Source organism: Seriola aureovittata, chromosome 3, assembly GCF_021018895.1.
Source record: "Seriola aureovittata isolate HTS-2021-v1 ecotype China chromosome 3, ASM2101889v1, whole genome shotgun sequence".
NCBI classification, from domain to species: domain Eukaryota; kingdom Metazoa; phylum Chordata; class Actinopteri; order Carangiformes; family Carangidae; genus Seriola; species Seriola aureovittata.
Window position 1 is genome coordinate 18,555,396 of NC_079366.1, and position 24,014 is coordinate 18,579,409.

A 24,014-nucleotide genomic window follows, 5' to 3' on the forward strand; every position below is an offset into this window, starting at 1 on the left:
GCAGTATAAATTCGGCTGACAATTACTGCTAATTGTCATGCACGCTGAAATCAATCATGTCTTTAAATGTTTGCAAATGGTGACATATTAACTTCAAAGTGTAAATACATTCTCATTTGTTAATGTTATTTTGTATGCATATTCTGCACTCTGTAGCTTATGCCATATTCATATTCAGCTCGGGCATCTGCATGCAGAGATAGAAGATATTTTCATAAAAATAGCACAGTTAAATCTCTATGAAGGTAGATAAATTGAATCAGCCTCAGCACATGCTGTGAGGTTATTGCGGGCATAATTAAATATACATTGAGCTTTTTAAGTCACTGTTGCAGAACAAAACGTCAACAAGCTTTGACTTGACTGAGTCACTCCCTGTGGAAAGCTGCATGACACATGCAGTAGCCCTATCTGTGTGTATTCCACAGCCCTGCGTTAATGAATAAATGAGCATTCCAAGTGCAGCTGATGAATCATGCAGTCACATAACTCACTATGTTCTCTTTGTCTGTTCCATGGAGGAGTTACAGAAGGCATTATGTCGACACAGAGGTTGAAGATCTCATTAACTCCGAGATTCAGTCAAGTTAAAATAGAAATATATGTACTTGACCACTAATCTTTAAGCAAACATATCTTAGAAAGGAAGTGGCTGCGACAGACATCTAAAGTTTGCAGTCATCTCCTACTTTTACTTCTACAACATTGTTTAATTCAATTTCTGTATCTGTGCGACAATACTACAGCCAGAGAACCTCTCAGGCTATCAAGTATTGAATAAGCAGTTGAACTTTCACCAAAGGCATATATTTTAATGTTTTTTTAATGTCAAAACAATTCACTGCTGCACAAATCTTAAAATTCAAGGACTGTTACACCGGCTTACAAGTTGACCAATCAGGTTACACATCTGGTGTTTGATATAAAGGGCACAGGACCCTTAACATCAAACAGTTGAAAACAGCAATGTGGTTTGATGGCTTATCTTTCACCCCGATTCCTACGGACATATTTACATTGCTGCCTCTAATCCGCAGTGCCTGTTGCCAGCTGTTGCCACTTGATCTACTGTGTAATGGTATAGGCAGCCAACTTGTGGATGTCATTAGCCTCAATTCATGTTCTGCTTGACTGTGGAGCTGCCAAAGAATATAATGCCATTTTAAAGGACCAGGTGCACTGCAAACACTATTCCCACGTGACATTATTGCCACCATGCACAGTGCTGAACAAATTAAATTGTGTTTTCATTAACTCTGCAATGAAGTCAGTTGTCTTCCATGGCCTCCCCAGTCATCACTTCCAAAAACAAATCTTAATGAAACACAAAGTAATCATTGATGAACACATATTGAACATTCTACCAGACTTGGATCAAAACTTGTATGCCAGTGTTCCAAGGCAGACTGACGCTGTTCTGCAGGCAAAGATAAGACTGTTTGTGAGGTAGCTATGTATAAAACTGTGCTCAGATTTCAGTGCTTCTTCCTCTTTTTGGCTGGCTACTCAGTCGACTTGTAGAGACAGCACTAACACTCTTATAGCAACAAGTAAGTGAGCTAACAAGATATCCTGATGCATGAAAATAATCATATGAATGCAAACAGCATCACAGAGAGAAGCTTGTCCATTATATGTATCAGGGGACCGCATTGTGTGTTATTGTACCTTTGCTATGACCATTTAATGTTGCAAATATGAAAGTCAAAGTACTTTGAAACTGGTAACATACATATATCTAGGATACTGATTTGGATCAGTGTTTACGCTGTTTACTGGTTGCCTATATTTGAGATGTCCTGATATATGATTGAAAGACACGTGCACGACACGAATTTGTGTTTCCTTTCGTCCTTTGGTTTGGTTGGATGTCTTCCCAAGAAGTACAACATAATGTTTACGTTCAAGTGACGAAGTGCTCTAGCAGCTGTCATAAATTTGATAAAAGGATGGAGTCTGCAACACAGTGTAGGGGGTGGACAAAGTGAAACTGATGAGTCAAAAAGATTTTGGACTTAAATACATTAGACTGCTGTTCGCTTCCCAACATAAAAAAGAGAAGAAAAGAACCTGCAGAGATGGAAATATCATTTCTGCATCACTAGGTGCTTTTAAAGCAGCTGGGACACATCAGTTTACTGTTGATTTACTTGCTGAACAACAACCATAAGAATTCTACGTGTGAGGTACAACTTCAGAGGAAAGGCAGCCTGCCTTTATTTGTGTGTATTTGTTTGTAATTGATTGTCCTTTTTTTGTTGTTAGCCTGTCTGTCTGTGGCAGATCAGTGCTAAATGCTCTCATGTTGGCGGCCAGCATATGAATGCTTGTGCGTCTTTGTGTGAGGTGGAGTGACCTTGTGTGCACAGGTTTGTGTGTGCTTTCATGTGTAAATATAATGATGAGTTATTGATTCAACAAACTTAGATTGAAATAAACACACCATTGCACTTCATAATGAGCACTCGGCTGAAGAGTTGATGGTAAATAGATGTATCACAGTTTGTTATCAGGTCAGCTTTGAATACAGGAAAATAATGTGATTAAGTCATGAATGACTTTTTTTGACAAAAATAGCCCAAAAAGGCTAACTTGGTCTCATATAATTGTTACTATTCCCGGATCCATCATGAGTGAGGACATACATCATTAAAGTTTTTATTCCTGGCTAGAAGCCCTTAAGTGAAGCAGCCTAGACAGTACATAACTTTGCTCTTAGCAGCTTTTCAGAGTGAAAGCCTCTGATATATTCCACAACCTAATCATATCACCCTATTGTGCAAGTTCAGCTGCTGTCAGACTGATACTCCTACAGCAAACTTAGACTCGGGTATGTAATGAGCAATTTTGTCCATGTGCTTCTTCACTGGCCTCAGACAGACGTGCGTCATTGTGTTCCACCAAGTTGTCACGACCAAACAAGTAGTAGAAATAATTCTACTCTACTATTATTGACAGGCAGCAGTGATTTGTTCTAGTCTGTTGTCTGCCCTGTAGGCTGAATGAGTTAATTGTATTGTTTGTTTCATAGCTTTCCGTTCATTGCTTTGAAAGTAAGATTTTCTCTTTCTGAAAAAGTGATCATTTTGGTTTGATGATAATAATACTTTAATTATAGCTCAATATGATTAATATGAATGGTTTAAAAACATTTTTTTCCGACATTATTTTTTGCAGAAGAAGCTATAACCAGACACACAGTGCGTGTCCTGATTCTCCCCAAGTGTTTAACAGATACTTCTCAACCCTGAGGCTTGTTCTTTAGAATTCTCTGTGATTGCTGATTAGCTAAATGCTTTTAGCTTTAAGTGAGGATGCCTGTTCCTCACGATTGTGTGACTTCTTTCATGTAGAGTGCTCATCTGAAAAGGGTCCTCTTTTTGTTGTGGCCCGTAGATAACATTACTGCATCAGTAACATGAAGCCACACACTGTGTTTGCACTAAACATGTGCCTCTGTGTGTCATCTTCTTGACTGTATGTCTGCCTTGGGGAGAAATCAATAGTTGTGTAGTCCAATACAGAAATGCTTCCTGACTGTACCAGAAGTTTTCTTAATGGAAAGTATCTTATTGCATTTCTCCCTTAGTTGCAAAACACTGAACTCTTACTAATACAATTAGATCAAGGGCTCATTTTGTAGGATTTTCTAGCACACCATCCTATTGATCCTGTGCAGTGTGGCCTCCATCTAGAGGAGCTGAAATCAAAGAAATTATTGCCTGCGATTCAATTCAGCTACATTTTTCTCACAATGAGGAGAGCAGCGTGATGGGCTGATTGTACTTTACACCATTCCTACTTAAGAAAGATTACTGTTTTCAATGGTTCCTGTCTAAAATGATGCTATGTACCTGATTGATGCTATGTACAATTCGGCACATTTCTGTAGCAGTAATAGCATTCAGAACGAATTGCCTCATTATAGTTGTGAAAACCCATATCAAGGGTAAAGACTTGACCATGTAATTTTGTTTCGCTGAAGTTTAAAGCATTTTTCCAAAGTTGTTTCACTGCACATCCCAAAACCAGGACAAAATATACTCCCATCCTAATAAGGGAATCTACATTTACAAATATTTTTTTTCAGAAAAGGAGGAAAGAAAGAAGTAGATTAGCAGAAATGGATCTTTGTATTTTGAATTGTCATAGCTGTGAAACAGCTGGACACAGCTGAGTCTATTTCAGTATTATTAAGATTATAATGTTCATTTACCTTTTTCTAGTCCTTTGTTTATTTTATGTCTGCTGTTGATATTAGCAAACCCTGCAACAGAATATTTTAGACATAAACTGACTTTTTTTTAATATTGAACTTTTCCCATTTTCATTTACTGCTATCATTTTTGTTGCTCTAACCAATATTGGTTACAGTGGCTGATTTTCATAATAGCAACATAGCTCCAAAGCTGACACTGTAACTGTAGGCAAAGCACAAATGCTGCAGTAAGTCACCCTTGTACATACAGTAGATTGATGAGCCAAAAACATTAGGACCACTCACATATGGAGCCAGTAACATTGATTATCTCGTCACAGTGGTGTATGTTAAGGTCTGGGATTTATTGGACGATAAGCAAGCATTTGCGAGGGCCAGATGACTGGGTCAGAGCTTCTTTAAAAGTGGTTGGAGAAGGGACAAAAGGACTTAAACGGATATGCTGCTAACATCTTTATACCAGACACCACACCTTCAGAGCTCTTGTAGAGTCAATGCCTCGGTGGGTTGGAGCTGTTTTGGTGGCATGCCAAACACCAATGGAATATTATGCAGGAGTTCTCATACTGTTTTTTGCTCATTAGTGTATGTTTTTTTATACCGTATGTTACTCAACTAACTATTACCCTTTTCTGTTGCACAGGTGACTACCCTGGTGAACACCAGCAACAAAGGGCCTTCTAGTAAGAAGAAAGGGCGCTCCAAGAAGGCCCACGTCCTGGCAGTGTCTGTTGAGCAGGCTACTCAGAACTTTCTGGAGAAGGGCGAGCAGATCGCCAAAGACAGCCAGGACCTCAAGGAGGAGCTCATTGCTGCTGTGGAAGATGTTCGTAAGCAAGGTGAGCTTGTCGAATGTGCTTATGCAGCTGCGATGTTTGTGTTTTTTTATGTTGTTGTACTGTATCATAATATTGTTTTGATCAAGTCAGATAACTGCATTGTCAGAGTGAAATATCCCTGTCTTTTGCCACCAGACAGCCATTCACTCCTCCTTGCCCTCAGCTGTGTTATTATTGCTTTTCTCTTCCTCAGATCAATATCTGACTCACAAACTAGATCCATAGCACAGTATATGATTGGGCTTGTTTCTAAACTTTCTAGAGCATCATTCATCATCAGTAAAGGGTTGCCCACCTGCTGTCAGTCCCCTCGGAGCTCCAGCTGTATCCATGTTAAAAAGGCCTCATCTTTTTTTCCTATACAGCTTTGGAAAGGCCATACTTTTGAATATTTGTTTATCTTCAGTGAATGACTGAACCCTCCTGTAAATTATGTCACAGTCTCCCAAATTGTGATACGACAATTTTCTGGTCAAGTTTTAAGTATAATTAGCAGACACATTTTACAGAACAGAAGTCACACATTAAATTAGCGACTGGGAGGCACAATATATATTAGGTACAGAGGATGAACACTAAAATAGCCCAGCAGTAGAAATTACTGTTGTAGTGTAGGTTGTTATCATTTTTCAGAGGTGTTACAGTAATAGTGTTGCATTGGATTACAATACAAAGATTGCTTGTATTTCCTCCACTCCCCATTCAGTATTAGAGATGAAGCAGTTACCGGTTTCATGCTAAATCACGCTAAAAATGCCAGGCGGTTACTATTACCGTTTAAATTTTTATTATTGCTTTAACTGTGGTTGATTACCATATACTATTACTGGTCCCTTGTCCTCATCTGTGACAAAGATGTGTTGGAAAATATATTTTTTAATGTTTAGATGCGAGCAAAAAGTGCTGCTAATTATTTACTTGTGATTTCCATGATAAAACTTGGTGAAAGTTACTTTCTGAACATTTTCAGCACATTTTCAGAATACCGCGATAATACTGATAATCATGATAATTTTGGTCATTGTAATCGTGATATTCAATTTTTATACCGTTTAATCTCTATTCAGTATGTACTGTATATCTAATAAACAAAAGTAACATGCTGAAATGGTAGAGACATTTTGACTCTTAAATATAAAACCTGAATAAAGTCATGTTAAGGTATGCATTAACTACAGCTTCAGAATATTGTATTGTATATATTATTGTAGCTGACTATTGTATTTGCCAGTTTGCTATGTACATGCTATGTTTATGGGATATACTCATCATAGAAGTTCAACAGTATCTGTAAAAATCTTTATGAATTAAATCTCAGCTTAGTGAAATGATTGACCCTGCTGACCCCATTTTCTGTGAAAGGATTTTACTTAAAAGCTACATAGGCACTGTAATTGATTTTAGAAATTGTAATGTTAGGGAAAAGTATTAAGTGCTCTGAATGTCAGTATAAATCAAATTTCTATAAACTTTAGACAAATGCAAAGTTAAGAGTGGCAAGGCAAATCCTTTAAATAAAACAGATTAAAAGCCATTAGTTTTGGGCTTTACTTGGCGCATGAATGTAATGAGGCTAATTCTGGAGTTGTTTACCCTAAAGTCATGCATCGTTAAAGCTTTGACTGTCTGTAATGGTGGGGAACCTTTCTGAATTTTAAGACATTATAGATACCCAGTCTCATTAGAAACTATTTGGAAATTCTGTCAACACTGACTCTTCAGCATGGATGCAACTCTTCACTTCAACAAACCGTGCTCAACCTTTCTGGGTCAATGTCACAGATGTTTGTAGCTCTCTAAAGTTCCTGAGTGCAATTCAATGAATCTTTATGTGAATCAAATGTTTGTCCCCAGAATGGAATTGGATTCCCTGTTCAATAACTACATCAGCAGAAAGAGCAAATGAAGCTCAGTGTAGGTAGTGTTGTGGCCGTATTCGTCATCCTGTCAGCGCCACTGGGCCGCTGCTGCTCTTGAACACTGGCTTGACTACACTGGCACACTGGATCTTTCAAACAGGACATGATCAATCTCCCTACTTGTTAGGCATGTAAGCCGAAACCAATAGAAGGATGTGTTTAAAACAAGTTTCTGGAGGAAATTCTATCTTTAGGGCCTGTTTTAATATAACAAATCAAATTCTGCATTTGTGTGTGCACATTTATGTCCAAAATACTCACCGCTGCCCTCTCTGATTCCTTTCATGGTTAGGCTCTGCCCTCTGAAAAAGTCAGTGAATCAAACTCTGTGAATCAAACGCTAGAATATGATATGAAAGTTAATAGTCCATATCTCCGAACCTTTTACTGCCATTATGAAAAGATGGGCATGCTCAAAAGCTCTTCAGCACACAAGTGGAATGCTGATGCGGCACTCTCTTCATTCTCTCTTAACACTTCACTTTTTTGCCAGGTTGAATATAATTACATGTCAGGTCATAAAGTAAAACCATTTTATATTAGTAATATTAAACTTATGAGCACAGAAATGTGCCATATGTATTCAACAGACTCGAACTGGACGGTTCATTTTACAAGACCTTTAGCAGCAGCTAGAGGTGTCCCCAGCGACATGGCATCATCTGCCTAGTTTAGGTCATTGTGAGTTGTAAAACACTCTTAAATCTGTCATCACCTAATCAGACCTCTGTCATCGTGACCTCATCAGCGCAAACCTCTTTATCTTGTCATGATTAAATTATATATGCTGATTTCCGATCACAGAATGGGTTCAGTAATCAAGCCCTTTGTACTGTCACTCTTCACTAGCTCATCACTGGGCCAGCCAGAGTTATGGCACTACCAGTGTGTGTGTGTGTGTGTGCGTGTGTGTGTTTGTTTGTGTGACAGTGCGCATTCATGAGCTTATTTGCCTTAGTGTGTGCTTCTTTCAGTTTGAGTGCCTGGCATGTGTTGGTAGCATTTTCCCATGGTTAGGTTTTTTTTTAGGTTTTAGAGTTGTTACCATAGTGTTAATAGTCATTACCACAGTACAAACAATTTTATTTCCTTAAATTTCCAATTTATGCAAAGAAAGCTGGCACTGCTAGTGTTGACCTGCTGCCAGTGAGTGACTGACACAGCAGGAAGCATTTTGCATCATTATTTAGAAAAGGCCTGTTAACTAGTTGTATAAGCTTCATTGCAGTAAATAAACACTGAAAAAAGTAATTACAGTGACTTTAAGAGAAGAAAAACATGTTTTTAAAAAATAACTAAACGTTTTCATGCAGGTTGTCTTAAGAGTCGACGCTGTTAGGAATGAGTTTTGTTGAGCAACACGGAGTAATTAATGCTTTTTAAAATTTTACTTGACTTCAGGTGAAACGGTTGAAGGGAGGTGAAAACTAAACCACTTAGCAGCAAATTATGTAGCGGAAGAGCTCACCAGCTGTGATCACTCTGTAAGGCTGTAAAGTGGTTATAAACCCCACTCGTTTCTTAAATCTCTGTGGGTTTCTGGGTTTGATCAATCCTAACCCTAAACTGGGGCTTCTTTAAAGCCAAATTCTGTCCCATTTCCTAACAATCAGTACAGTGTTATGAGCTCTGAACTGAATGAAGGTCAGTTTGTGGACCTTACATGGGTCATTATATACAGTTCAGACACAGGATCAATGAACAATCAGTCATCTCAGTGTGTTTATACTACGACATTATCTCACTATATGTACTGTGCAATGAAATGGGTGTACGCAATATGCACACATATAAACACACACACAGACAATGATCTAAGGTAAAATGAGTGCTGCAGGGATGACATGTTTTTGTGGGCCAACCCAGAAGTTACCATCACCCTGGTTGCCGTGACAGAAAGACAGTTGGATTTTTACACTGGCTTTTGGATTATTGCTGAAAATCAGCTCTGTGACAAATAAAAGTTTATGATGTTTTTTTCCTAAATACAATCACCAGAAGTAAAACGCTAATGTTAATCTTTAACCAACTACAACACAGGCGCATGACTTCTATGTCACCACTACTAAACTTCCAACTTGTGGTTTTTAGCGCACTTACCTCTTCTACAAAGCCTTTCCTCTTATGAAGTTAGTAATAGTTTGCAAACGCTTGAGTATTAACACTCTGAGGCTGTAAAGGTGGACTGATGAGCAGACTGGTTTTCATGTCTGGTGTGATGACATTTAACTTCCCCAACAACCTCTGTAGTTTAATTTAGCCACTTATGAGCTTTTGTTAACCATTGACCATATTTCAGACATCGAACCAAAATCCCATTTAAAAAAAAAAAAAAAAAAAAAAAGATTATGAGGGAACCAGAAGTGCTCATTCCTGTAGCACTCTTTTCCGCTTGCTGATTTCTTCCTTCCCTCCTGCAGGAGAGACGATGCGTATTGCCTCGTCAGAGTTTGCCGATGACCCATGTTCCTCTGTGAAACGTGGCACGATGGTGAGGGCAGCCCGTGCCCTGCTCTCTGCTGTCACCCGCCTGCTCATCCTCGCTGACATGGCTGATGTCATGAGGCTGCTGGCCCACCTTAAAATTGTAAGTGCAATTATTTAGATTTGCATGCACATTGCACTTAAAGGCCACCAGATGTGAACGAAAGGACCTTCCTGGTTAAAAAAATGTATGCAACCTCTTCACGCATTAGCATATAGATGAAGCATGGAGGAGTATCCTGGTTTCTGATTGTACTGTATTAATATCATACCCTGCTGCCCTGGTGTGATTAACTACACATTCCCATCCCACTAACTCAGTTATTTGAAGAACTTAGGTTTCTTAGTCCCTTATTTTGGAAGTGGCTCAGGGCTAATATGAGATGCTAGAAAGAATGATATGCAATTGGTATAATCTGAAACAAACTCACGTCTGTGTGCACCTTTAGTCGCTCACTTTGTCCCTCTCTCACACAAACACACACACACACACACACACACACACACACACACACACACACACACACACACACACACACACACACACACACACACACTCACTCAGAGTCCTTTTTTCCAGCTTCATTCTTGAGGCCCACAGAGGGGCTTAACTCAAGCCAGTATAAGCCCTGCCATCAAAGGCCACTTAAAAGTTATCTCTCTCTCTTCTCACTTTTCCATTACATCTTGTGCGGCACTTTCATTAGGGGTAGAAAGGAGTTTAGAATCAGAATGTACCCACAAAATGGATGGAGAGTGCTGAATTCAGAACCATTAAAATTGCAGAGCTAAATGGTTATTGTCTTTGTTGAATCTGGTTGTAATTACACAGGAGTAAAAAGATTTGACTTGTGTCAAAAACGTGTTGTATTAGTGGTTTATTTTAAAACTTGTTGTAACCTTTATGGTTTAGGGTTTATTACTTAATTGAAATACATAGGTTTTGACCTAAAGGAGAAGATTGAGTATTTGTGTGTGTGTGTGTGTGTGTGTGTGTGTGTGTGTGTGTGTGTGTGTGTGTGTGTGTGTGTGTGTGTGTGTGTGTGTGTGTGTGTGTGTGTGTGTGTGTGTGTGTGTGTGTGTGTGTGTGTGTGTGTGTGTGTGCGCGTGTGTGTGTGTGTGTGTGTGTGTGTGTGTGTGTGTGTGACAGGTGGAGGAGGCCCTGGAGGGGGTAAAGAATGCGACCAATGAGCAAGACCTGGCCAACCGCTTCAAGGAGTTTGGGAAGGAGATGGTGAAGCTTAACTACGTGGCAGCCCGGAGACAGCAGGTAACTGTCTTTTTCAGAAAAGGGAAACTACTCCTGACTCATGTGTCACGTTCAGATGCAGGGAGATCCCCTGGGGAATAGCTCCTACAGAGATAAATGGTGTAATAATGTCAGAGTCTAAGCCATAATATAAGAGGGTTTTAACAAACTTTCTTGGGTACCAAGTGTGTTGGTATGTAGCCACAATCAACTCGTACATAGAGAATCCTGATTGACAAGACAAGACTGAGTGACTACCAAGAGTTGTTTTGTGTCATACACTGACTCCATAATGATATGCAGTTGTATCTGCTTTGCATAAAGAGCGTAGCCTTTCATAGAGACACACACACTGCTATTGTGATGTGATTAAACAAGATGAAACATTTTTCTATAGTAGGAGGAGCCTATTTATCAATCAATGTTAGTAGTAATAGTTATGGGGTCACTCACTTTCAAAAGGAGACATTATGACATCATCATTACATTATGAGTGCTTTCTTTCATATATAGTATATTGATATTATATAATATTAGTTACAGCAGATAGGCAATAGAAAGTGTACTTTGTATTTTAGCAAAACATAAATGGTATTGGTTATTACTGTATATGGTCAGTTTTAGTTTTAAAATGTACTGTAAAAAAAAACACAGTTACTGTCTTTCAATAGCATTTGAAATCACTCATATTACTGTAAATCACCAAAATAATCACATCAGTGCTTATTTGACCCGGGAGGATAACGCATAAAAGTGTTTTTCTAATATACCCCCTAGTATAACACAAAACTTTTAGAAGATTTTTTCTACAAGTGTCATGTTGGCAAGCATCCACTCTGCTGAAATGTCCCAGGGCACGACACTGAACTGAATCCCGTCCAGCTCCAGGGCTGCTGAACTGCTGACACTGCCCTAACTTTGTTCTGTTGGAACAATACCAATCTATCAGATGGGATGTTAACTTATGTTTTTACAGGAAATGTCTTGTACTGGGATCAGTTTGTTCTTTGTTTTTCTTTATTGTGAAATAATGTTAATATCAAAATGTACCATATTTTGTATGAAATAAATACTCTTGCATTACTCTAGCTTTTTGAGAAATATATTGTTTTTCAGTATATAGTAGATATTTTTTCAGTATATAGTAGATATAGTAAGCTAAAGGAGTTTTTTAAATCGAAAACAACTGGACTAGGTTATTTGTCTGTGAAGACGTTTCACCTCTCATCCAAGAGGCTTCATCAGTTCGTGTACGCATCTGACCAGGCTAGGACTGGTCCCAGTCCTAGCCCAAATAACCTAGTCCAGTTGTTTTCGATTTAAAAAACTCCTTTAGGATACTATGACCTGGACAAATGAGAATATACACAGGCCTAGATATAGTAAGATATACAGTGCCTTAGCACTTGACCCTTAGCGCTCACTTGAGAACCCTCGTCACCTTCACAGGAACTGAAAGACCCCCAGTGTCGAGATGAGATGGCAGCTGCACGTGGGGCCCTTAAGAAAAATGCCACCATGCTGTATACGGCCTCACAGGCCTTCCTGCGCCACCCAGATGTGGCGGCCACACGCGCCAACCGGGACTATGTCTTCAAGCAGGTGCAGGAGGCCATAGGAGGCATTTCCAGTGCTGCTCAGGCCACCTCGCCCACTGATGAGAAGCATGGACATGCTGGCATTGGAGAACTGGCCGCTGCCCTGAACGAATTTGATGTAAGTCAGCAAGGATTCTGTTCCTCTTTCAAATACTACGCTTAGCATAGAAAGTACTATACATATTCAGACTCTGATGTATCCTGGAGACAAAGACTCCTGCAGTAACAGCTTTTTTTTTTTCACATGTGACTCATGTGCTGCATGAATACATTATAGCACCCGGTATTTTTACATAACGGTGAGAACAGTCTAACCTGGTGTACTCTAGGTGCATCAATATTATCTGACATTTCCCAGTCTGATATCTAAGATGGCGAGATTTCCCTCTGTCAGGTGCTTTTCAGGTTATAACAAAGACACACACATAAACTAAAGTCAAGCTATCACGCTTATCTAATTTTTTATTGTACCCCTTTGTGTGCATGGAAGCATTTCTGCCATCTACTGAGATGCTTTCATTACACATTATTAGCAACACACTATACGCCAGTAGGAGTTCTTATCTGCAACGCATTGTGAAGGCTGCCATTGTTGCTGCATCTACATGGGCTTTCACCCTGAGACATTTAATATCCGAAGAAACATTCACTTTTAGTGCGACAGTAACAGATTCACGTATTACTTATTTTTCTCTGTCCCTCTATCACACTTATATGGACACACACACACACACACACACACACACACACACACACACACACACACACACACACACACACATACACTGATCTTTGTGTGTGTGGTTATAGGGTCATCAGAGTATGTTTTTTTCTTTATATTTAATCAATAACTACTTTTCTGCACTTTGCTCCTTGCCTCGTGTTTATTTAGATTTACAGGACACAACAAACTGAGCAACAGTTTTCTCCATTAACATGATTCTCTGCTGCCATCTAGTGGTTATGCATTGATAGTGAACTATTGCAATTTTGGCGTTTAGGTGGTCATGTCTTGAGGATATGTAGATGTTTCTGGATGTTGGATCAGGATCTGTTGCCATTTTTCATTTCAAACAGCCTCATTTAAACGTGTGAGTGCAGAAATTGTCTGGCAGGATAGAAAATCAACAGTACTCTGGCCACTGAGGCGCAGGCATAAGAATCAGTGTTTGAGCGTAAAAGCAGTACTTTGATTCATGTATCAAATTTTCTCAGGCATAATTTACCCTTCAGCTTGTGTAATGACTGAGAAGGCCACGATTGAGCATATGAGCATAAAGGTTTTAGTCAATTAGCTTCCACTTAAGGAGCAAATTTAAATGAATGTTGAACTTTTTCCTTTAAGACTCAGTTAAGTTTTTCTAGTAGGGCCCTAAGAGTCAATGAGTCGATGCCTCACAGTACACAGAGAAATGCAGGAACAGCAGTGTGGTAGATTGTAAACTTTACAAACCAAGTCTATGATGGAAGTAGACACAGGTGATGGGAACAGAGGGCAGCTCAACGCTGGACAGCACCAGGCAGGGTGGCGCCACTTGTCGCTGTTGGCCACTTTCAGCTGCTGCTGCTGCTGCCGGCAGGAAAGACACCCCGTGGTTCAATAGGATATCATAACTGAGACCAAGACATTTTTACTTTTTCTGACTGTGTGGAAATGCCATGTTTTCACTGCTCAGATGATCAGCTAAAGATGCTAAAATGTGAGTTTTTAGATAAAGCATGAGTTACAAACAGGAGAAGGGTATGGGGTGGCTGCTCTGCAGCTGAGTCAATGAAGGGAAGGGATTTGTAGATAATGTGTAATGAAGAAAATACATCAGTTATAATCTGGAGAGTTTATAAAAACAATATATTAATTAACATAGAGAAGATGAATGAAGAATGGTGATTTCCCAGGACGTTGCCGTGGCTTCCAACAAATGCAAGCAGCTAACTACTTCACTTTATTGTCAATGAAAATACTCTTTACTGCTTGCACTGAAGATTTTTCAAAGAGTTGCTAATTGTGATTTGTTCCGTGTAACACATTCTTTATCAAGCTCTACAGACCTGAGGAACATTATGACTAACTTAATGAATATTACATTTTATTACAGCCCTAGAGTGGCAATGCTATATTCTATCATTAGAAAGCATACTCAATGCACCCTGGTGACATTTAGTTTGATAGCACATTTAGTATTGTGCACTGTTTGCTCTAGACTATTTTGCAATCTTGTTATTTATATATTACACCAGTCGGCCATTCCTGTCATGATTCATCTCCGGGCTCTCTTGTTTTTTCTCCTGGACCTACCATCCTACTCTTACTATTCCTGTCACATGTATCCCCATGTGCCTGCTACCTGCATGTACTTGTCTTCCACTGAAGAAAACCAGGCTTACAGACAGATGGGTGGACAAGCTGTCAGGGAAGTGGGCAGGCTGGCGGGCAGGTACAGACAACAGGTTACTACAAGCAGGTAGCAGGCACATGGGGAAACACATGGAGAAATAGGCAGGCGATCTGACACACAGCTGGTTGAAAGTACGGGCTGGGATAATGAGGAAACTGGGAACATCGGTGTGAAAGGGCAGGGAAGCTCAGATGATTTCAAATAGGAGACAGGAGAGCAGGGGGATCTGGCAGTCGGGTGACTTGGGGGAAAGTCTGAGGACATCTGGTGGCCAGATGGAGACTGGCAGGAGATGGAGGCTAAAATAAATAGGGCTGATACAGGAATAGTAAGAGTATGGATGGCAGTTCCAGGGGAGAGAACCCATTTACCCATTTCTGCAACAGCAATAGACTTGATTATGTTTTGCAGTTTTTTTAGTCTATATTTCTCCCATTTACTTGATGCTTCTGTTGTTGAGCTGCCACACAGTGCTGTGTGAATATTCTACTTTAAGTAATTGTTTATGTATTTACATAGAACCGAACAAATGAAGAGATTTTGAAGTTTCACTAATTAGGGGACATAGTTGTTTAATGTTACACACATTTTTAAACTCAATACAGTTTAGACTGTAACTTGACTACAATGTTGGGTTTAATTACAAACATTTTTGAATAGCCTAAATTTGGATTACAGAATTCTCATGGGAAACAATGGATAAGCTGTGGAAGCAAACTTTCAAATATGATGAAGTACAAGTTGTTGATTTATTTAATCTCCCAATGATAGGAGCTCGGCAGCAGAAAGATTGTTTTAGTATGGGCTAAATCAGGCACATATGTGTGGTGCAGCCTGAAAACTGACATAGGATGAAAAGACAGTGAATTCTTCACAAACTAACCATCATTTTTATTTATTTACATAAATATTGTCAATAACACTAATGTATGCAACGCCTTGATCAGTGACACACTTATGCAGAAATGGTAAAAAGACACAACCTCTGTGTTTATACACTTATAAAGACGTGATATACTCTAGATCAGTGGTTCTCAAAGTGGGGTCTGGGGACCTCTATGGTTCCTTGAGCGGGGTTCCTGGGGGTTCCCAGCAAAAAATAATAATTTCTTTTCACTATAATTCCATCCATAAGTAACACAATGACAGAAAATTTAACTATTTTGATCATGTAACAAGCTGCTGAAAGCAAAAATTTTACACATTAACCATAATACTCACAACCCTTGATATAGACTTCCCAGATACTTTTATTTTGGAGAGAGATTTTTTCTCCTTTTGCCATATGCTCTTTGTTATGGTAAGACGAATGCAGTCTATGAAAAATATGCTGCGTGTCACAGTGTTCTTGATGTTTTCTATCCACAAGGTTGCTAGTTGCTAGTATGTGAGTGACCCCTTGTGGCAATATTTGGAAATTGCAAGTATCTTATATTTTGACTAAATGCTGTTGCTGCTGTCAGGAGAAATGTCAGACCAGTGGGGTGAAACATAGAAAGTGACATAGAAGAATAACTAAAAACTATCTAGGTCTGTTGGAAAGAACTACATTCTAGTTTCTTTTGAACCTGCTATCCAGTTATTAAGCATTAGGCCGTGGCCTATGGTAATCACATCAACTTTGTTTTTATGTAAGTACGGCTTTTAGAAAAGCAAAAGACCTGCATAATTTGATTCCATTTGGCAGACAGACAGACAGGCAGCTGCTCAATGAGACAAATTACCCTTTGCTTAGCCCTCTGTGCTTGCCTGAAGCTGGTGCATGTTTAATTCTTAACTTACCACAGAGACACAGACTACGGTCAGATCCTTTCAGAATAGTAATGACCTGATATACTAAGCTATGAGGCACGGGACTTGCAGATTTTTTAGTCTGTGCATGACTGTGCTATGTGCTATGTGTTGTTATGTGTTTTCCAAATTTCTTTCTGTCTCCCTCTCCTTCCATCCTCACAAACCTGTGAGCACACACATGCATGCTTGCTTTGTTTTCAGTAATGGAGTTCCTCTAGATGCTGCAGAGTTGTATGATTGCTTTTATCTGTTTTGGGGTGCTGCTCCCTGTCCTAAGACAGCTTTGATCTGTTTCTCATCCTTTGACTTTTCGGCTATGGTTGGACGCATGGATGGCAGACCTGACTACAGCACAGACTCAGATAGACAAAGTCTAAAAAAAAGAGAAAAAAAGAAAGCTTATTATTGGAGTTCTTTTCAAATTTTTGACTTCTTTTGTTAACTAGCTGAAGTATTATAGTGCTCATTTTATTAATGGAGAGGATGGACAAGTTGTTCTCCCTGCCAAACAGACGTCATCATTTCCCACATCCTCTTTCACGCAGGCATTAGAGGACATTTAGTCACACAGAAATGCAGATGTATGACTAAAAGGACACAGTGATTTAGATCAGTCTCACACTTACTTGAATGAGTGATCTCGATCAGACTGTAAACAAGTTATCTACCCTTTTCGAGTAGAAAAGAACACAGAGTACGTTTTATCTGCTCCATCTCAATGCCAAGTGTGTGAAATCATCTGTAAAAGCAACACAGCAAAATCAGTGAGAATATGGCTTGCCTGCTATGTAGATTCCTTTTCATCTGTATTTAGGGGAGACTCTTTTTGTGTTTGAAGGGTGGTTGTGGCTCATATGCCACTAAAATGGAAATGGCAAGGATGTTGAGCACATTGCCTCAATTGCTCCTGAACAATGTACAGTCTGTGACACTAAAGGTTAGAGGAGATTTTTAAATGCTGGGCACAGATGCGGGTCAATAGTTAGAGTGAAAGGGCAGCTTATGAATAAGACAAGAAAGAAGGGATGACCTCATCTATACTTTTTTTTTACTGACACCCAGAATTAGTTTGGAATGAGTCAACTTGGAGCACTGAGGTACAAGATCTTTTCTATTAAGAGAAAAAAGGGAGGTCAGCGTCAGTTCGAATTCACTCATTTCCAGCACTGTTTGGCATATAACAAAGAGGCAACATGAGCCCTGTCTGCCTTTTACCTATTAAAGGAACAATATGTAAGAATGTGAAACAGTTTACATGTATTAATTGCTTTTTTAAAAACAATCTATATTTCTGTCCGTTTTCACGTTGTGAACACATTGTGAATGGAGTGAAATGTTTATCCTTCACTGCTGAGTACCTTGCCTCAATGCCTCTCTTCTGATCGTCCACTGCGCCAACAGTGTCCAACACTAGCTAACATTAGCTTAAAAATGGAGTCCACCAACACCTCACTCACACCTACTTACAGAGTGTGAGCACACTTGCAAGCAGTAGGATGTTGACTGCAGTTCACTGAACAGCCACCGTTGTTACATATAGTACCTTTTAAGAGTTCTGCATTGTAGAGGTTTTGCTTTTCCGAATGCTCTGTACACCTTAAGGATGTTTTACCTAAAAAATGAGCAGTTAATATTTGGTTTGTGGTTTGGTTCATAAAGTATTGTTAATCTTATTCAGATCTTTCATTAGCTTGTAATGAGGCAAAGGTCACACCTCATCCCTGTCCTCCCGAACCTTGATTCATTTTTCTTTTCAAAATAGGAAAATAAAATTAATAACAAGTCCTAAACACATGTATGAAACCCTACCATACCTATATGAAGCAGTAGCTATAGCAAAGATAATGACAGTAATTTGGTTTTTAGACCTGTTTTGATTTAAAGAACTGAGTCACTGTTTTAAAGACCTTTTAAACAATAAACATTGGATTCAATCTTTGGTTCTGTCATTTTTAGGACATAGCTGCTGGTGAAGTAGCAGCAGTACTCTATGCACCAAACTGGACTGATTCAGTTGTTGCAATAACAGTTGGCAGTGACAGATTTAACACAGTCAATGCAGTCTTGAAATATGTTTTATTATTGCGGACATGGTCAGGTCTTGGTGAAGTTTGCACTGAATTTGAGGATAGCCACCTTTAAATTCTCTATGCAGGAAAAGCCCTGTCATGTTGGAATGAAAGTCTTTATTTGGGGATCTGAGCTCAGTGGGAGGACAGATGGAGTCAAGCCCCAACGGGTATGTGGGTAAAGACATACTGTGACACAACACAGGCATAGATTTTTAGGTCACAGCACATACACAGCGTGGTGACTATTACATTTTAAAAAAACCTAGATTTACATAGACAGTAGATTTATGAATTAATTGTAGCAAATATTAACATGAGTTTTCATCATGCAGGTTATATGCCTTTCTCATGTAAGCTGTAGGAGGATAAGAGGAGGACTGGTCACTATCTATGAGCATTTATATGCAGGCAGGAAGCAGACAGACTGCAACTCTCCCCCTTTTACCTCGTAACTGCCATGCACATTTTAATATGCAAAAAATCTCTCTTTGCTCTACTGTCATTCTCCCGCTTTGAGCCTCCTTATCTTTGTACAGTCAAAAGCAAGAAGCACCTGATACAGCCTTTTCAAATTGTGACTCTGTTAGTCTCACCTGCTCTCTCACACTTATTTGAAGTGTCACACATAAAGGCATCATCTTGTGAACAGCAACAAAGTAAGTACTTCCCACAAAAATCTTTTTCAGTGTGAAGAAATACAAGATACACTATGACTCAGGTAATGTAACTCAGCTAGGAAAACCCTGCCAGTACAAGTATGACTTACAGAAGGTCTTCCTTTTATTCCTCTGCCGCTGCCTTCGATTAGATGAGCCAGGAAAAGTGAGGAAAAGACAGAGATGGTGTATTTTAATATAATTGTGATTGCATCAAAATGATTGCCTTGTCCTTAGTGCTCCTTCTCTCTCAACCAGTAAATTAAATTAGCCTCTTTCTAGACAGGGCTATGCGATTGCATTGTTTGAATTTGGAGGTTTTTTTCATATTATTATGTCAAGTTCCACACAGCACTGTGTCCTTTGTGTGTCACATCTACTTTTCGATGAATCAATGCAAACAGGTGGTCAAAGGTGCATCTGTTCAAATGCATTAGCCTCAGACTCGAAGCATAGATTATGTTCATACCATGACCAGCAGATGGCAGTGTTTAATTACTTTCATCACTTGTCCATCCTTTCCCTCTCTCACTCCCCACCCCTCTCTCTATCATATCCATTTTTATCCTTTTTTCCTGCAAGTCCTTAGAAACAGAAATTTTCAGTCTGGCTCATTCTCTGTTCAGAGCAAGAGTCTGCATCACCCTGTATGGTTTTGTACCATTAATGAAATGGAAGCTATCTTCTGATACCGAGATGTTTTGAAGTATGCAGGTCCTTGAATTGAGCTTTGTCAAAGAGAATTCAGTATTAGAGTTCACCAGATACAGCCTTGCCAATTTGACCCCTCAGCCCTCATCTACTGGATAGTATTGCTTTTTCTTCTCCTCCACATGGCCGCAAAGAGAGGATGACAGTTAGCAGGGTGTGCCATACTATTCCCTGTCCCAGTCCTGTTGTGTCATCACAGCGGATACCTACAGCTACCTGACATAAGAACACTGTGGACAGTGCTCAGTGGCTGTGTATGTACTGTTTACACACACACACACACACACACACGAGCACAGGCGCACACAGAAACACATTTCATTCACACGCTGTGCAGACGTGCATACACTGGCAGAGCATACCTTTGAGCCTGCGGCAGAGATCCAAGTCGCACTGGATCATTTTACCATGTATTTCCATCTGCTTGTCCTCTACCTCTTTCTTCCTTTTGTGTGGGTTATTTACGCACCCCCGTACCCCCCCCCATCACCTTCTGTCTTCTTCTTTTCCTCTTACTTTCTCTTTCTCTCTTTGTTTTCATTGTCTGATGTATCTTAAAACCAGCAGAGGTGTTTGAAATGGTAGCGTGCGTACATGCATACTCTGAGCCCACTTAGTAGCAGCATTGTATTTTCATGCAAAACTCTCCTCCATATATTGCAGAAGCCTGTAGTCACACTGCACAAGAATATGCCCGTCCTCACTCTGCATACATTTTGGGCTAACTATAACCGGATTTACTTGCTAGCTCATGAAAAATGTGCATGACAGCCAGTCCTTTGAATCCCACTGTGGCAAGCATTGCTTCCAAGTTTTAGTCGCTTTCCGAATGCTGCATGCGTCCATCTGTGCAATGACGGGTAACTGGCCGTGTTTATGTTTATGGGATGATGCACTGAGAGACTCCTTGAATTACAACTAAAATGGGAATTCCAATAAACATCGCAGACATCGGACCGGTGAGGAAAAGCTGATTTTCCTCTTTCTGTGTGTCTGTCAGCCTTTCTTTTGGTTTAATGTACCAGTATATGAAAATGGACTTCTGTTTTTCTTTGTGGGAGTTTGTGTTAATTCTCCCCTTGCCGGTAAGATGGATTTCTTCCTCTGGTTCTATGAGCAACATGCACAATAGACGGGGTCTTCATTGTTAGTGTATATGCTGTAACTGCCCAGTGATGACCTTTTTGCGTGCTCCGTTTTTGCATGAGTTGCTGCTGAGCCAACCTCAGAGAAACAGTGGCTGGGGAGCAACCTGCATCTAATGTATGTAGATGTATTCCTAACTGAGGGATAGCTTTCTTGGTAATTGCTATATCAATCTGTGCACTCCTATCCGTGCTGTCTCATTTCAGGCTCTCTCTTATTTCTCTTCCACTTTCCTCTTCCTATCCTGCACCGACGCACGTGTTCAGACACACACACAAACACACACACACAAACACACACACACACACACACACAGACACACACACACACACACACACAGACACACACACACACAGAGTCTGCCACTTTATCCCGCATTGTCTCTCCTTCCCTGGATTTTTCTCTCTCCTTGTCTCACATTGATTCGGCGCTTGAACATGTGGGTGTTCAACACATTCTGAAGTTGCTTGTGAGAGACTGGCAGAAAGGAAAGCGTACATCCTGATCCTCGCGCCCACTGATACTTGCTTGGGAAGGCCAGACATAAACATGCACAGATGCACAATCATGTACAGATGCACACGGACCCCAAGCATTAATAAACGAATCGAACACAACGCCAAGTGTCAGGGTTATTGACGGGAACCCTGTTGTGTTCAATAAAACTCCACTCCCGCCGTCATTTTCACCTTGGCTAAGCCACGTGGTAGCCCAGAGGTACACCTCTTAATTACGACATCCTCTGCCTGCCGATTACAGCACTGCCTCATTCTCCATGGACAGATGCACCTGTCAAGAGAAATATGAACTGGGGGACGAAGCTGAAGTAATGGGACATGACCAGGGAGATAGAGAAGTATTGGTTTGTTTGTTGGTGTACAGTAATTAGCCACTGCCTAGCTTGTCTTGATGGTAATAAGGCATGGACGAACTGTGGAGGAGGCAGAAGGACAGTGGAAGGGGTCATTGGTAAACAGGATTCAGAGATCCATACTTGTTACAGTCAGAGTCCATTGTGATATTCTTCTTTTCTATAAACCCTCAATTTGCAGCTTTCAGGAATTACTCAACTCTTCTTGTTTATCTCCAGTTATAGATTTAGTCTTGTTACAGTAGACTGACTGGTGTTTTGCCATGCCATGGTACTTTCATAGTTTGAATTCACATGTATACGATGCACAAAACATAGTGAATGTACTAGGCATTTATGATATCATGATACATCAGATGGTTTATCTTAACAATACATTCTCAAATATACCCATTCGAGGTTTGTTCAATTTATCTCTGTTAGTATTTCATGTTAGAAGCAAAATTCACACTGTTTTTCTTGGCACACACACTCACAGTTAGAAGGAAGGAATGATGATTAACAGAGTGGTTAGAATATATTCTAACCTCTCTCTCCATATATGGACAGCCACCTTAAATTAAATGGCAACAGCAACCAAAGTGAATTACCTCACTGCATCTTCAGACCTCTCAGCATAAAACTCTTGGGAGTTGATTTCTGAGTGGGCACAGCAAATTACTTTTTTTTTTTTTTAAGGTAGCTTGCCTTGCAGTCAAGGTCTCCTCTGTAGGAGCCTCACATGCCAGCTTGCCCACTCATCTCTATTCAATCTCAGGGATGCGGGGGCATGCTGGCCTTTGCACATACAGTACATGTACTGTATGCAGCAGGCTAGAGGACAGTATCCCTGCTTAAGGCCAATATGACTGTCCTTGCTAGTCACACAAAGCTACAGTTCTTTGCAAAAGGTTTTGATGACTTTTTGAAATGCACCATTTCCTCCCACACATGTTCTTGCACTACTCTGAATAATAATATGGACATGGACTCACATACAAATTTACTCAGAGCGCTGTTATAGAGGCTATAGTTTTTCTACAAAGGGATATGTCTGGCAGGGAATTCCTGCTGGATTTGAGACAAAACCCAAGCAAAAAATTGTAAATGAGCTGCTTGTCTGATTTTCAGTCTGTGTCGCTAAGCTAAAGCTCCCCACCTCAAAGTCTGACTGTGGAAATACAAAGGAGCTTCCATCCTCTAGACAAAATTCTACAAATATTCACTGGTATAAACATTTTTAGAGAACCAAAATACTGTATATGTAATATAATATGATTAAATATATGACCAGATCTGTTATGACTTAAGCTGCCAGTTGTTTTGTACTGTGACATATGCATTTGTATTGCATACAGAATTGGACAGTGAAACTTTATTACGTACATTTGGCAACTTTTTTAATTATGCTTAGGTAAGTATCCCACAAGCGTTCATTTACACAAGACAGTGTGTTTTTTTTTTTTTTTTTTTGTTTTTCCTTATATACTGAAAAACCTGAGGCATTGAGGGGGTGTACAGTCTCTCAGGGATGAGTCCTCCACAGCCTGAAATGGAGATAGTGGCATTGCCTCAGGGATTTACCAGACACACATTCAAGAAATTTAATTCACCGGAGTTTTAAGAGCAGTTCAGTTCAGAGTTGGCTGACTTGAGTTACCTGCTTAAGTACTGAAGATAATTCTTTAGATACACAGGAAAGCTATTCACATTCAGCTAAAACCTACAAACATGCTTTGATGGGGTAGCCATATAATAATTATAATTTGATGTGTGATATGTTAAAGGACTTAAGCAAAATTATTGACTGGAGTGATTTAAAGAAACAAAAAAGAAAAAGTTGGATGCATAGATAGGGTGCCTATTTCATAATAAATGAGTGAAAATCAGTTGTGTACGCTGGAGCAACAAGAGAAGTTGAAGCAGTCAAAGGAAGAACTGACTTTGAATTAATAACACACCATTAATCCTGTGCTACAATTCTTCAGTAGGACTTTGTTCCCCTGATGCACTGGGCTTAGATTGTTTTTTTTTTTTGTTTGTTTGTTTGTTTTTTTTTAACTCAACTTTAGGCAGTCATA

At 39.7% G+C, this 24,014-nt stretch overlaps 1 protein-coding gene across 3 annotated transcripts in view; it reads left to right on the plus strand.

The window, feature by feature from the left end:
- ctnna2 (catenin (cadherin-associated protein), alpha 2) overlaps nucleotides 1-24,014 on the plus strand; it is a 360,950-nt gene that overhangs the window by 96,846 nt on the left and 240,090 nt on the right. For all 3 annotated transcript variants that reach the window (XM_056370618.1, XM_056370606.1, XM_056370611.1), the window contains exons 3-6: nucleotides 4,863-5,058; nucleotides 9,398-9,564; nucleotides 10,612-10,731; nucleotides 12,160-12,426. In XM_056370618.1, the coding sequence (XP_056226593.1) occupies nucleotides 4,863-5,058; nucleotides 9,398-9,564; nucleotides 10,612-10,731; nucleotides 12,160-12,426 (750 nt within the window). The remainder of the gene's footprint in view (nucleotides 1-4,862; nucleotides 5,059-9,397; nucleotides 9,565-10,611; nucleotides 10,732-12,159; nucleotides 12,427-24,014) is intronic.